The 14,927-nt window shown below is 59.8% G+C and overlaps 2 protein-coding genes across 4 annotated transcripts; both read right to left on the bottom strand.

The window, feature by feature from the left end:
* Positions 1-7,799: 7,799 nt before the first annotated feature.
* LOC110573569 (lens epithelial protein) lies at positions 7,800-7,991 on the bottom strand. The gene has a single exon (XM_021682160.1). The coding sequence runs from the start codon at positions 7,989-7,991 to the stop codon at positions 7,800-7,802; it is 192 nt and encodes a 63-aa protein (XP_021537835.1).
* Positions 7,992-8,440: 449 nt separating this feature from the next.
* On the bottom strand, positions 8,441-13,996 carry FLAD1 (flavin adenine dinucleotide synthetase 1). 3 transcript variants are annotated; one of them, XM_021682161.1, is made up of 8 exons: positions 13,960-13,996; positions 13,281-13,474; positions 10,940-11,684; positions 10,263-10,410; positions 9,716-9,814; positions 9,446-9,635; positions 8,742-8,815; positions 8,441-8,648 (listed from the first exon to the last, which is right to left on the bottom strand). In XM_021682161.1, exons 2-8 carry the CDS (start codon positions 13,359-13,361, stop codon positions 8,513-8,515), a joined length of 1,473 nt encoding a protein of 490 aa, XP_021537836.1. In that variant the 5' UTR covers positions 13,362-13,474; positions 13,960-13,996; the 3' UTR covers positions 8,441-8,512. The 3 variants fall into 3 exon arrangements, with proteins under 3 accessions (XP_021537836.1, XP_021537837.1, XP_021537838.1); XM_021682162.2 differs by having other exon boundaries at positions 10,970-11,684; positions 13,960-13,977; XM_021682163.2 differs by having other exon boundaries at positions 8,565-8,648; positions 8,742-8,801; positions 13,960-13,977.
* Positions 13,997-14,927: the final 931 nt, after the last annotated feature.

Raw genomic sequence — 14,927 nt, 5'->3', positions numbered from 1 at the left:
GCCCGCTGCGGCCTTGGCATTGTCGGAGGGGAGGGGCCGGGTCCGCGAAGGGGGAGGGGGAGGTGCGCTCTCGCTCCTGCTCCCCGCCTCCATCCCGCCTGTTCCCTAAGTGGAGAAACTGAGTCTCTGCGAAGGTGGGAACCTCTGGGCAGGGATCTGTCCGGAGACCCAGGTGGCCAGGGGAGCCTGGGTGTTTCCAGATGTGTGTGTGGGTTTGGGGTGAGGCAGGATACGTACTTCAGTGCCCCCACAAGTGAGGAAGGTAGCCTGTGGGGGACGCCTCCAACCGGGCCTGCAGCGCTACGTACCCCGGAGAGCCCCTCCCACTAGTGTAAAACGGAATAAAATCCGGCTACCGCGGGCCAGGTTCCGTTCCCCGCGGCCGGCCGGGCCGAACCGGGTCCGACTCGCTTTCTCCTCCTCAGCCGCCTCCGCAGGGGGCCTCCCTCCCTTTCCAGCAGGTGGCTCCGCGGGACACCAGCTCAACCTGTTGGACCACAATGGGCGGCGCCAGGGGGGCCCTGGCCCTCACCCGGGCTGACCCGGGATCCCCGCGCAGGGGGAGGGGCGGAGTCCCGGTCCCTCCCTCCCTCCCTCTCCGGCCGTGACTCAGCCTCGGGGCCGCTGCCCTGCGCCCCAGCCAGGGGCGGAAAGTGTGAGGCGCCCCTGAGGGCCCAGGCCAAGCCAAACAGACCCCCACCTCAGACATTATCTCACTGGAGAATTAGGGGGGCTGTAGGAAGGAGGGGGTGGCAGCAGGCCTGGGACGCTCCCGCTCGCTGAATCCGCTCCGGGTTTTCCTATCGTCCCTGTCCCCCTTGGGCCCCGAGGCCGGTCACTGCTCCGGGTTTTCTTCTCCGCCCCGCCGGACAGAGTCTGGTCGGTGAGGGCCCGGAGTCGGTGGGGTCCAGGCCAGGGTTTTCCCCTTCCTTCTACAGCCGTCGGGGTCGCGCTAGCCTGGGGAAGAGTCGTGCCAGGGGCTAGACGGCAGTGCCAGATGCACACGTGAAACGGAGAGGGGGCTGCTTCGTGGAGGAGGGGGCATGGCCCAGGAAAAGGAGGGCGGGAAAGTGGCTCAGGGAGGGCAGAGCCTGGGCCTCCAGAGGCAGTCCAAGGGCGGGCGCCTGGGCACCAGCCCCTAGGTACAGAGAAATGAAAGGCGCCCAGTGCCTTGGGCCCGCTCCGGCCCCCCTCTCCGAGGGTCGCCTCCGGACTTGCTAGACCCAGTCTGAATCTGTAGGCAACGGAAATGCCATTCTCCACCGTTTGGACAGTTCTGGAACCTCCAGTTTGTTCCTCAGTGACTCCCGACCACCACCACCCAGGTTTCTCTTCTTCTGGTCCATACAGCTTCCTTCCTGGCTCAGAAGTCAGAGGGGGAACCCCGACTTGATATTCCCGCCTCCCCTCCAACTCCTGGCCCTTACCGGGCCAAACCACTGAGACTGCGGCAGCCAGGAAACGCTGACTGGGGGCTGTGCCCCCTCCCACGGAAGCCCGGCTGGGCCCAGGGGGCTCGCTGCCACCTGGCCCGGACTGGCACTGGGGTCTGGAGGGCAGGTGTGGGGCCTGCAGGGGCCTCCTGGGGGGAGCGGGGCATCCCAGATCCTCCCGTTCAGACATATATCTCAGGCCACCGGCTAGACCTTACTTTTGAGGGGAAAGTAGCAGGAGGTGGGTAAATACCCTGAGAGCGAGGTGTGTCTGACCAAGGAGAAGGATGAAAGCCCGCGCTGGGAGTTAATCCCTCCTAGGGAGGACCGTGTACCTGGGGCTGGGGACGGCGACTCGGAGTGACAGCCCCGCGCCGGGACTGGCTGGGCCACGTGCGCTCAGGGGCAGCTGCAGAAGACTTAGATGCTCGCAGAGCGTGGAGGGAGAGGGCTTCTGGCGGAAGAAAGGCAAGGCTCTCTCTGGGCGGGGTCCTGAGTGAGTGGGTCTGGGGGCCTGTTTTGGAAGGTTGGGGGGGTTGCAGAGCTGGAAGTGGAGCGTCTGCCGCCGTGGGCGCCCACCTCTTCCCCGCTCCCCCCGTACCCGGGCTGCCTCCGCTTCCCTCGAAAAACCCGCCGCCCAGGAAACCGCTGGGGGCGCTCAGACCGCAGCCCCCCCCCCGCGCCCGCCGCCCCCCGGCTCCCCCACCGCGACCGCCCAACCCACCTGAAGGGGCCGTGGCTGCCAGGGTTGCCCCTCCCGCCGGCTCCCCCCACACCTGCGGGCGCACTATTTATAACTCGGCGCCTATTCCGGGCCTCTGGGCGGGAGCCCGCTGCGCCTCAGCGCTAATCGTCTCCGGGATCTCTGCGCCCCCCAGGGCCGGGGAAGATAAATTTAGCCTCAGGAAGCTCGGGGAACATTTTCCAAAACTCCACGTCCCCGAGAAGGCGAAACAGAACCCCTGTGCCCTCAGCCTCACTCCCTCCCGCCAGCCAGCAGGCGGCGCAGGTGTCTCGGCTCCTCGGACGGTGCCCGGGGTTCGGGGGGCTGCTGCGAAGCCCGGGCAGGTGAAGGACGCGAGGTACGGGGGGGGGCGGCGGCCAGAGGGGCCCGAGAGTGCCCGGAAGAACGGGCCCGTCTCCGAGGCTGGCAGAGACAGGAGTAGAAAGTCTCAGCTGGGAGTAACCGAGAAAGGGGTTGGGGACTTCTACCTTTCGAAGGGTAAATGCTATGCAAACGAGATGCAAATGGGAACGCAGGGCAGAGCTTGTGGCCTTGGGGGTCTGCCCTCCGGCGCGGTCGGAACCACAGCCACAGCCCTCTTCCCGCCCGCTTCTGAGTGTTGCTGGGAAAACACAGGACCCAACTGAGATCATTACTAAAATATCCAGTTTCGGGCGCGAGGCTCCCAGACCACTTCGCCAGGACCCCTGTCCTCCACCTGCCTTTCGCACACCATTGAGGGTCTTATAGCCATGTAATCAGCGAGGAATCCTGGGTCTCAGGCCGCTCCTCCCAGTGCTGTCGCATTTGGGGGTCCCTTCCAGCTTCGCGGAGGCTCCTTCCCCGTTTTACTCCGCCCATTCCCCTACCCCTTGTGGCCACTGGAGGGCCCCTGGGCGCCCAGGGGTAAATAAGGTCTTCCTCGGGCGCCTGGGTGGCTCAGTTGGTTAAGCGACTGCCTTCAGCTCAGGTCATGATCCTGGAGTCCTGGGATCGAGTCCCGCATCAGGCTCCCTGCTCAGCAGGAGCCTGCTTCTCCCTCTGACCCTCACCCCTCTCATGTGCTCTCTCTCTCTCATTCTCTCTGTCTCAAATAAATAAATAAAATCTTTAAAAAAAAAAAAAAAATAAGGTCTTCCTCATCCCTCCGATCTTGGCACTCTGCTCCCCTCTTCTGCTACCATATGCAAGTAGCTTGAACACTCCAAACCTGAGCTTACTCTACCGGGGAAGAGAACCTTGCTGGGAAGCTGCTGCATCTCTTTTTCCCTTGGAGAGGAGTGGGGAGTACGTGTAGACCAGGGAACCATCTCCTGACCTGTGGTGGTTTAGGTGAAAAAGACATAGCTGGGCCCCCCAAAGGAGCTGGGGAAAGCCGGAATAAGAGCCGCTGAGTTGAGGTGGGTGTGGGAATGGTAGAGGTGGGTGCAGCTTTGGGGCAGTCGCCCTCTCCACAGCTCAGCCTGCCTGGCCCCCCCTCCCAGGCACCATTTCAGAAGAGGAGGGCTGGCTGGTCCAGAGAAGCCCTGAATCTGAGATGGGAAAATCTGGGTTCACCGGCTGACTACCCCACTGCAGTGTGCCGTGGGCATGACCTCGCACGGGACACTTCTCACCTCTCTGGGCCCATTTCCTTCAACTTTGCGTGGGAGGATTGCCCTTGCCCTGCCTACTTCTGAGGTGGACTCGTGTCAATCTCCAAGCACTTTGTAGTGTGAGAAGGGCTCTCAGAGGGTGCGCAAGCTTTTCCTGGTTCTCCCCATCTCTCTCCTCAGCCTCTCCACCTTCAAGGCTCTCTGGACAGCTGACAGTGTCCTCTGGCCACCACAGGTCGCTTCTCTGTTCCCTCTTTCCACTTCCTGGGCCCTGCCTTCCTCCATCCACCACTTCCGTGGGGGTCTTTGCCAGACACCCCCTCCCCTGGCAAAGGCCCTCATGCTCAGAACTCTGACTCCAGAATCCACCTCCAGGCACTGTCCCAGCTGGGTGGGAGTGGGGCCCAAGAAAGGAAAAGGAGGTTGAAGGCCAGAGCTTGAGGCAGGGTGGGGCTGACCAAGCAGGTGCAGGTTTTGGGGGGGAGGCGGGAGCCCCACACTCATGCGGGAAGGTGACTTCCATGTCCACATCCACTGCTAACCTCTCTCCAGATGGATTCAGGATCTTCCCCCTTCCCACCACTGTGCCCTGGGGTGAGGTGGGGCTCTGAAGGGGCCAGGCAAGAGCAGTGACCTGATTATGTGGGCGCCTAGGAGGGTTGCCACGCTGCTGGGATAAAAAATAATCTTGAGGCGCACCTGGGTGGTGCAGCTGGTTAAGTGTCAGACTCTTGGTTTGGGCTCAGGTGGTGATCTCAGGGGTGTGAGATTAAGCCCGGAGTCAACTTGGGATTCTCTCCCTCTGCACCCTCCCCCGCCCCGCTCCTGCTTGCACTTTCTCTCAAATAAATAAATCTTAAAAAAATAATCTTGGGGGGCACCTGGGTGGCTCAGTCATCAAGCGTCTGCCTTTGGCTCAGGTCATGATCCCGGGGTCCTGGGATCGAGCCCCGCATCGGGCTCCCTGCTCGGCGGGAAGTCTGCTTCTCCCTCTCCCACTCCCCCTGCTTGTGTTCCTGCTCTCACTGTCTCTCTCTGTCAAATAAATAAATAAAATCTTAAAAAAAAAAAATCTTGAGCTGCAGTACTGCAAGAAAGAGGGGACATGGGCGCCTGGGTGGCTCAGATGGTTAAGCGTCTGCCTTCGGCTCAGGTCATGATCCCAGGGTCCTGGGATCGAGCCTCACATCGGGCTCCCTGCTTGGTGGGGAGCCTGCTTCTCCCTCTCCTCCTGCTCCCCCTGCTTGTGCTCTCTCACTCTCTGTCAAATAAATAAATAAAATCTTTAAAAAAAAAAAGAAAGAGGGGACAGGCCCCACGTGTACTAATACGGAATCCTGTATAGGGCGTGCTGAGGGAGAAAAGCAAGATGCAGAGCCATGTGGAGAGCATGTTGTCAACTCAAAGAATACATATGGGCTCGGGGCATCTGGCTGGCTCAGTCTGTAGAGCGTGTGACTTTTTTTTTAAGTAGGCTCCATGCCCAGCATGCAGCCCAACACAGGGTTTGAACTCTGGACTCTGAGATGAAGACCTGAGCAGAGATTGAGTCGGACGCTTAACTGACTGAGCCACCCAGGTGCCCAGAGCTTGTGATTCTTGATCTTGGGGTTGTGAGTTTGCGCCCCACGTTGGGTGTAGAGATTACTTAAAAATAAAGAAAATCTTGGGACGCCTGGGGGCTCAGTCGGTTAGGTGTCTGCCTTGGGCCTATGTCATGATCCTAGGGTCCTGGGATCGAGCCCCTGATCGGTCTCCCTGCTCTGCGGGGAGTTTGCTGCTCCCCCCTGCTTGTGCTCTCTGACAAATAAATAAATAAAATCTTTAAAAAAGAAATTAAGGGGGCACCTGGGTGGCTCAGTTGTTAAGCATCTGCCTTCAGCTCACGTCATGGTCCCAGGGTCCTGGGATCGAGCCCCGCATCGGGCTTCCTGCTCAGCCAGGAGCCTGCTTCTCCCTCTCCTGCTCCTGCTGCTGTGTTCCCTCTCTTGCTGTGTCTCTCTCTGTGTCAAATACATAAACTCTTAAAAAAAAAAATTAAGAAAATCTTAAAAAAAAAAGAATGCACATGCATTCAGGGCAGCCACTTTTTTTTTTTTTTTTTAAGATTTTATTTATTTATTTGACAGAGAGAGACGCAGCGAGAGAAGGAACACAAGCAGGGGGAGTGGGAGAGGGAGAAGCAACTCCCAGCAGAGCAGGGGGCCCGACGTGGGGCTTGATCCCAGGACCCTGGGACCACGCCCTGAGCTGAGGGCAGATGCCCCACAGCTGAGCCTCCCAGGCGCCCTGGGGCAGCCACTTCTCTGCACTACTCTCAGCCAGTGTCGGGCCCAGACTGTGCCTCCGGCCTCCGGGTCGGGCTCCCCTGTTCCAGCCTTGCTCCCCAAAGTCTGTTCTCCACACAGCAGCCAGTGGGAACACTGGGCGTTAGCCTTCTCATTTCAGCCCACAGGAAGCTTGGCTTGTGAGGCCCTCCAGGACCTGCCCCACACCCACCCCACCTCAACCTTTCCTCTTTTCCATAGCACCTATCACCTAATAACATCTCCACACGTATTTTTTTGCTTATGTTTTATTTCCTGTGTCTGCCCACGAGACAGGGGCCTTTTGTGATCCCGGCTGTATTCAAGCACTGGGGCCCGTGTACAGCGGGTGCTCAATGACATTTGCTGAATGAATGGACACTCGAAGATGCAGAATGTGCACAGACTATCTCTGGAATGCTCTTCCAGGAACTGGCGAAGCTGACGAACTGCCCGCAAGACAACTGGGGGCGGATGGGGGCGGGGGGAGTCACTTCTCACAAGCACAAATCCCTACTCTAGGTCTTTGTTACCTTTACAAAGAGAGACACAACATGCCCACAGAAAAAGGACTTAACTCAGAAAAAGGTGGGGAAAAAGCTGGTCCCTGGGAGCGAGGAGAGAGTCCCAGGAGAGGAGGGAGGGGCCAGGGCATGCTGGCTCCGAGGTTGTGGGGGGCTGTGAGTGGGCGTGCCACTCAGCGTGAGCAAGGTGCTGTACATGGTGCATTTACCTACCCCTGGGTGGAGGGGTGGGCGTCAGGGAAAGCAGGTGTCCGTGGCCACCAAGGGGAAGCAGAGTGAGCTCGGCTCCTTCTGGCTGTTGGCGCCCCTGCCCTGTGGTAAGCCTGAGGCCTTGCTCTTGCAGCCTCCTGTGTGAGCTGGAGGGGCAGGGCCCAACGTCGTCTTTGAGCTGCGGACTAGCATCGGCCCAGTGCTCTTCCCAAGAGCCTCAGAGGCGGGGAGCTGGCCAGACCAGCTCTTCTATTTGGGTTCCCGGCCTAAGGCACAGGGCCTCCCAGAAGAAGACCCCACCCAAGCTGGACCCCTCCCTATCCACCAGCTGGGAGGAACCTGGCCTTTCCACCCTCCACCCTCCCCGCCCAGGCCTCAGTGAGTCAGAAGACCTGGGTTTCAGTCTGTTCTGTCCAGGACAACCTTCTTCCCTCCCTGGTCTGTACCCTGGCTCCAAGACCCTTCCAGTATTGAGTTTTTCCGATTTCCTTTCAGACATTTAGAACTTTAGGCCTCGAGGTCTATTTATTTTGTATCTGCATATACGTATGTATACACGTGTATCTATTCAGTGATTCTCAGGCAGAGATGTTAGGGCGCAGCCCGTTCCCGGCACTACCAGAGTATGGAGAAATCGACCATCTGGGCTGGTGCGCTCACTGTGCCAGGCTTGGAGGAATGTTAGCTCCTGCAGTTTCCTGGGGCCCGGGGGGTGGGGGTGGGGCCAGGGGTGGGGGCTGGGAACGGACGCCCAGAGAGGCAGGCCTGGCAGATGGCACACACCGGCAGCAGGAGCCGCACTTCCCACGGCGTCTGTGGCCCATCCTTGGCGGAGCACCGCGGGCCCCAGGAGTCTTGATGGGGGCTGGGCTGGGCGCTAGAGCAGAGAATGGGAGGCTGAGAGGCGGGCTCTAGCCCAAGGCGCGGCCACGCTTCCTGTTGCCCCCCCCCGCCCCCCGCCAGCCCACCTGAGCCGAGCCGGGCAGGCGCGGTGCCCTTCCCGGCCATTAATCGAGCAGCTCCTTGATGCACCAGCAGCACAGCACGATGTAGGCCACTTCCTTCAGAGTCTGCTGCAGGCCCTCCCATCCTGTGCCCATCTTCATGACAGGCACCCAGGGCCCAGGGGCTCGCAGGGCCCTTCGGAAGGAGAAGGGCAGGGACTGGGCTAGGGGCCGCGTCCGCGTCCGGGGCTGCATGTGGACTGCGGGAGCCGCCTCCAGTGCCTGGGATCAACAGCGTCCCCACCCCCTCAGACCTCATGACTCTGGGAACAAAGGCCCCCCAGGGCTAGCACGGGGAAGGTTCTGGGCCCAAGAACGGGCTGAGTCAGCCTCTATGGACAGGGATGGAGGCTGGGGTTAGGAGGGGGAGGGCCTGGTCACTCCGTCCTCCATGCTCTGCAGCCAGGCCCGCTCAGCTTCCGGCCTGGGTCTCAAGACCCCGGGGCCTGGTCTGTCTTGCCCCGAGCCCCAGCCCCTGCCCCGTGAGGCTGGCCTTCAGAACCGTCGGTGCAAACTCCTGTCCAGTCTGTTCGGCACGCCTGCCACCCTGGCCCCTTAGGGGGAGCTCTGCCAGCGCCGAGCCCCCGTCTGCTTCCCCCATCCCCCGGAGCAGGAAGACACAGCCAGGGCAGCACACACGAGAGGCACACTTTATTGACAGGCGACTCCCCAGGACCGCCTCCTTCCCCACTCAGGCAGCGGGCAGGACTGCGAGGTCATGTCCGGGAGTTGCGCTCTTCGTCTTCATTCTCCAGCAGGTAGGCTGGATGGTAGGTGGGCTGTCCTCCTGGGCTCAGGTACTTCAGGGCGGGGTTCCGCACCGTGTTCTCCCGGCCCCCCAGCGAGGTGTAGCTGGAGCCGGGAGAAGGGAGTTAAGTGTGGGGCGTGGCTCTCAGTCCCCCTGCACCTCCACGTCTTCCTCACACCGTCTCCCAACACCCTTACCCTCGGTCATACAGGATACAGTACGGGACAAACAGCTGACGCAGGAAGTCCCAGATGTCTCTGTAGGTCCAGTCCTGGGAGGTCAGAGCGGAGTCACAAAGTCCCCCTCTTCCTCACTCACCCCTTGCCACCTGGGAAGGGGCCCACTTGGGCTCTTCTGCTTCTTGGCCCCCGAGGAGGGCTCCTATCTGATTCTCTGGGGCAGCTCGCTCTCTGCAGGCCACGCAACGTGAAAGAGAAAGCCTGCATCCTGCCCCCCCCCCACGGCGTGGGTCTGTGGGGGCAGACCATGAAAATGGGCCCTAGGGGTGCCTGACATGGGGACACCTGAAACGTGCCTGGTGCAAGTCAAGAACTGAATGTTGAATTTTCACATGCCACAGAATTCATCCTTTTAAAGCCTACCATTAGCTGGTTTTCAGTAATTCCTTATTTCATTCTAGTAAGCTGCACTTTGAGTATAATTAGGGGGTTACCGGCCACCGTACTGGGCAGCACAGGCCTAGCGGGAGAAAGCACAAGCTTGCCCTTGGTGTTCAATAAATAGCGCTCAGAAGGCTGAATGACCCAATGGCACAGCCTCCCTCGGACGATGGGGTTCTTCATCTGAGCCCCAGGCTCCAACCTCTCCCACGTGGGGAAGCCAGGGCGCACAGTGGACAGGGATCGGGAGCCTGGAGGCCCCACAGCCTCTACCCCGTTACCAGCAGCGGGTTGATGCGCATGAAGGAAGGCCAGCTGGGGTCAGTGGGGCTGAAGGGGCAGAGGCTGCAGGAGTAGGGGTCTGTGCGGCGGGTGCCCATCAGGACAGCCTCCAGCTGGGGGTGCCGCGTCTGCAGCTCGCTCAAGGCCTGCTTCATGTCACCCTCAGCCTCCAGGACCTGCAGATTGTACCTGAGGAAGGAAGAGTGCTGCGGTCAGAAGTGGGCACTGCTGAGCTCCCCCGGGAGCCCCAGCCTCCAGGCCCGTAGTACCTCTTGATGGTGTCCTGTAGAAACTGTTCCAGCTCAGGGAAAGGGGAGATGCTGCGGATATACAGGATCTGGAGGGGTTCCTGAGCATCAGGGCATTTCCTGGGGCGGGGAGAATGCACAGGCTTGCCGGGTGGGCAGGGAAATACTCTCAGAGGGCTTGCACTGTTCTCTTTGGCCCCCGGATGGACAACCTCCCATTCTCCACTCTCCTTGTCCCTCCCATCCACGAGAACCCACTTCCTCTGGGAAGCCCTTCTGATCTCTCACTTCTCAGATCTGGAGCACACAGCCCCATTTCAGGTATGCAAATGTCACCTCCCAACAGGACTGTGACCTCCCTGTGGCCCAGTCAGGGAGAGTGGCCTTCCCGTCCAAACCCAGGGCCACACCCAAGTCAGACGCTCAATAACAGAACTGGAGGTCACCACGGCTACCTCCCTCCCAGCCCCCACCCGGCCACCCCTTCCCTCCCCGCTTCCCAGTGGGGGGAGCTGGACAGCAGGGCAGACAGGCACCTCTGAGGTCTCGCCCCCAGGGGTTGGCTCACCTCTGCACGGCCGCGTGCAAGAGGTGCAGGAGCGCTGTGCAGTCCTTGCCTCCATTGAAGCCCACGCAGAGGCGGGCGAGGTCGTACCGGGCCAGGGCAGTCTCAATGGTCTGCAGGGCGCCCGCCACCTTCTCCCCCAGAGAAGACCCTGCAAGCGGACGGACAAGAAGCCAACAGAGAGAGGCACGTGGCCGTCGGAGGGCAGTGGGGGCCACGCTGCCCTTGCTTAACATCTCCATGGCTTCCCAGTGTGGGTCGGTACTGTCCGGACTCCCCCATGCGCTCAGAGCGTGCCCCTGCCGGCTGTTCAGCCCCACCTCAGTGTCTTCTCTCTGGGGGCCCTGGTTTCCTTCTGTTCCCCGGATCACACTGTTTGCTCTCGCCCAGCTCCCGGGCTGACCTCCCCGCTGTGGAGGCCCCTCGTCACCGACATCTCGTGCCCGGGGGCCTTTCTGGTCACGTGACCGGCCCAGAAGGGCACGGTGTACAACTGTCCTGTCGAGCTACACCCCCCCCAGCACAGTGGTGTGGACGGCACGCACGCGGCCCACATTTCCTGCAGCCGTCTTCCACCGGCTCCTGGATTTCCAGGCAGCCGCCAACAGCCCCTGCGTTCCTGAGGCCTAGGGAGCCACCCCGGCCTGCTGCCTGCAGCCCCTCCCCGTGGAGGCCCCTACCTGATCCCGCGAGTTTGTACACGGCCTCACCGGCCTGCTGCACGGCGTCGGGCACGTAGGGGACCAGCGACCCCGGGGGCAGACAGGCGGTCAGGTAGGCCAGGCCTTCCTCCAGGGGCCCTTCGTCCTCTGAGTCCAGCGTCAGCTTCACCCGATAGTAGTTGCTGCCCCAGTCAGGATAGGAACCCAGGCCGAGCCTGCGCCCAAAGTGGGCCTGGGCCTCGGCCAGGATGGGGGCGATAGAGGCCTCATCGGCGGCCACATAGAGCTCCCGCAGGTGGAACTGCACGGCTGTGTTTTGGAACAGCCCCTTCAGCCCCTCCAGCACCCTCCGCAGCAGCTCTGGAATGCCTGGGAAGAGGTAGACATTTCGGACGGAGACCAGTGGCAGTTTGAAGGGCTGGCCGGTGTGAGGATCAGTGCCATAATGGAGGCGGGCGGAGGAGGGCACGAGAGACAGCTTCTCCCAGCCCTTCCCTCCTAGGGCTTTGACGGCGGCTTCCAGCTCAGGGTGTGGCTTGAGTTCGTCCCCAAACGCCTGTGCTACGGCCTCGAAGGTCACATCGTCGTGAGTGGGGCCGATGCCCCCTGCTGTGAGGACATGCGTGAAGCGGCTGGAGAAAGAAGTGACTTCAGCCGCAATGGTGGCGACCTCATCGGGGACAACAGAGACTCGGCACACCTGGACCCCCAGGGAGCGCAGTGTCCGGCACAGAAAGTAGGTGTTGGTGTCCTGAGTGTGTCCCTGGGAGATGAGATGGGGACGGTGTCAATGCCGTGGGGATGAAGGGCAAAGGGGAAGGGGTGACAGCCACATCTGCCTGATGCTGGGGCATCGTGTTCTTGGTGGACGCTGCCTTGGTCCACCAAAAAGCCTGGACTGGTCACAGGAGTGAGAAAATCCACGTGAGCGGTCAGGGAGAGCATGATCCACCCTGGGCCTCCTTCTCTGCACTTTGACCTTGACCTCATCTACACTTATGGATTCCGTGGTCAATTCCTCACCAACCCTGACAGCTCAGTTCCCTGGCTCCATGTACTTACTAGGCATCTCCACCATATTCCTGGCAGTTGTCCCTTTGGTCAGTGGCATCCCCAGACACTGTCCACAGCCAGTCGGGCCCTTCTGCTGTCACCTCTACTGAAATGTCTCCCCATCTGCTCTCTGTGTCCCTACTGCCACCACGCAGGTCCTTGGCACCTTTTATCTGGCCAGTGGCGACAGCGCCCTGGCCAGGCTCCCAGCCCCCAGGCACAGCACTCTGCCCTGGGCCTCCTGACTAACCTTTCTAATGTGCTACTGTGATTGCACCACTCTTGGGCTCAAAAGCCATGTGTTGTTTCCAAATGTATACAGAATAAAGTTCAAATTCCTTTGCAGAATTTTTGAGGCTGTCTCTGGTGTGTCTCCAATGTTCTTTCCCAGCCCCATCTTCTCCTTCTCTACAGGGGGCTTAGTGGGTAAGGGTTACTCTGGAGGAAGAGAGAATCCCAGCTCTACCACTCCCGAGCTCTGTAACCTTGGGCAAGCTTCTCAGTCTCATAATCTATTAACTGAGATTTGTTTGTTTATTTATTAAAGATTTTATTTATTTATTTGACAGAAACAGAGTTAGCGAGAGCAGGAACACAAGCAGGGGGAGTGGGAGAGGGAGAGCAGGCTTCCTGCCGAGCAGGGAGCCCGATGCGAGGCTCGATCCCAGGACCCCGGGATCATGACCTGAGCAGAAGGCAGAAGCTTAACGACTGAGCCACTCAGGCGCCCTTAACTGAGATTTATAATAAAAGTATCAAACCTCCTGCGAATGTGCTAAGGATTAGTAAGTATATGTGATATAATCAGCCCACTGCCAGGCCCCAGGAAGCGCTAAAAAACAGGGGTCAATATTGCTATTACAAACCTCATGCCTGCCAGGACCTCTCATAAGACTTCCCTGGTTGTTCAGAAGGGATTTCTTCCATCTAGTACTTTCCCTCTGTTTTGCTTACTCATTCTGCTGAATGCCTTGGGTCGTCTTCCCAACAGGCTGGCTGGAACTCTTGGATTATATAGCACATGCATCACACCTCTTTTACCCGGTGGTGGACTCCCTGTCATTTCTGTAAAGCCCCTCCTACCCCTACACACGGCTTGGCAAATTATAGCAACTTTGCTACAAGTTTTCAACAGAGTAACTGAAAGAACAAAGGGTCACTTTCCCTCTAATAGGTTGGACTCACTCGAGGACCCTCCTGCAGCAAGGGGGCTCCCACCCTGGCTGCCTCCCCTCAACAGAATGTGCAGCAGGCTCTGAAGGGCAAGAGAATACCACACCCTCCCCCTCTTCTGTCCCAGACACACCTTGAGGATCTCATCTCCAACAATGATGATGCCCGCCGTCACGCTGCGCCCTGGGGGAGGTTCAAAGGCCCTAGATGCCATGGTCCTGCCTTCTCTGCCCCTCGGCAAGGCCCTCCAGGAGCCACCCAGGGCCCCAAATAGGGGTCGAAAGCACGGGAGTCGCGCCAGGTCTACAGGGCACTGGGGGCCATAGCCTGAAAACAGGGGGGTCTGGGGTCAAGGGAACCTGGAGGAGCCAGAGAGGACAATGGGGGAGAGCAGGAGTGCACGTTCTTCCTTAGAGGAAGACCTCGCCAGGCCCTTGACAAGAGACCCCTTTATCCCTGCCTCTAAGAAACCCCAGCCCTGGCCTCTTCACATGTCTTCTAAGCTTGGCTCTAGTCTCCTTAAAATGTCCTGCTCTCGCGAGCACCTACCCCTTTGAATATGTCTTCTGTGCGCCGAGCTCGGCTCCTCTAGTCGGCTCGAGCTCGGCCATCTGCACCTTTAAATACCTCCTCTCTTCGGGGCACCTGTTCCTTTAAGCGTCTCGACCCTTTTCAAACGACCCCCCTCCCCCCCGCCGCCCCGACCCGGAACGGAGCTCAGGCGCCTCTCCCGCAGGTGCCGGCACCCTTCCTGGTCTGGAGTCCCGTCCCCCCGCCACGCTGCAGCCCGCCCCGCTCTCCCAGGTCCCCACCTGCCTCTCCGGCCCTTCCCCGGCTCGTGCCCTCTGCTCCCGCACGTCCCGGGCGGCGTCCGCACGCAGAGTCCCGCCCCACACCAGCACCTGCTCACAGCAGTTGGTCACCTCGGCTGTCGCTCAGACGACCTCCAAGGGCCCATTGGTGCAATCGGCTGTCGCTCGCCCGCCGTAGCCAGGGGGCGGGAGGAGGGCCGGGTTGTCATTGGCGACAAGCACGTGGTCACCCCCACCCGGAACTGCGGGGGCCGGGCCGCGGGCGGGGGGCGGAAGGGGCGGTGGTGGGCGGTGCTCCAAGGACTTTGGGGTGCGCTCTCTGCGGCTTCAAGTAAGGGGAGGCGTGACTCTCACTTCTGTTTTCAAATTCTTGTGTGCGCGTGCTGTCGGGCACTAACCCTAATTCTAGGCGCAGGGGCTGCTGCCAGAGGATTTTATACCGTAGCGCACGCAAGTTGTAGGGACACAAGTGTCAGCATTGCCTGAGGTAGGCAGATCTTGGAGGTGAGCTTTCATTCACCTGTTATAAACGATAAAGCTATATACTTAACCCTGTTGACTAGAAAAAGCCTTGCCCCAGGATAGTGCTCAGTTTGAACATCACCTTTGCCCAATTATTGGTCTTACAGGTACAAGTGAGGGCAGCCGACTAGGACCGGCCGTGTGTCCACCTCGGATTCTCACATCACTCTAGCTTATTCTCATTTCAGTTGCCTTTGGTCTAAAAGTGCTTCTTAAATTTAAATGTTTGATCTGGGACCTTTTAAAAAATTTTTTTATAAGTAATCTCTATGCCCAAGGTGCAGCTTGAACTCACGACCCAGAGTCCCATGCTCTACTGACTGTGCAAGCCAGGTGCCCCCATTTGGGGCCTTCTTAATAGGCTGATTAAATCTCCCTCATTCAGGAGGTTTGGGGTGGGAGCCTGAGATCTGCATTTAACAGGCTCTCCTGTCGTGCTGATGCTC

Source organism: Neomonachus schauinslandi, chromosome 6, assembly GCF_002201575.2.
Source record: "Neomonachus schauinslandi chromosome 6, ASM220157v2, whole genome shotgun sequence".
Taxonomy (NCBI): Eukaryota; Metazoa; Chordata; class Mammalia; order Carnivora; family Phocidae; genus Neomonachus; species Neomonachus schauinslandi.
Note: the sequence above shows the minus strand (reverse complement) of the source record. Positions and strands in the feature narration are given on the sequence as shown.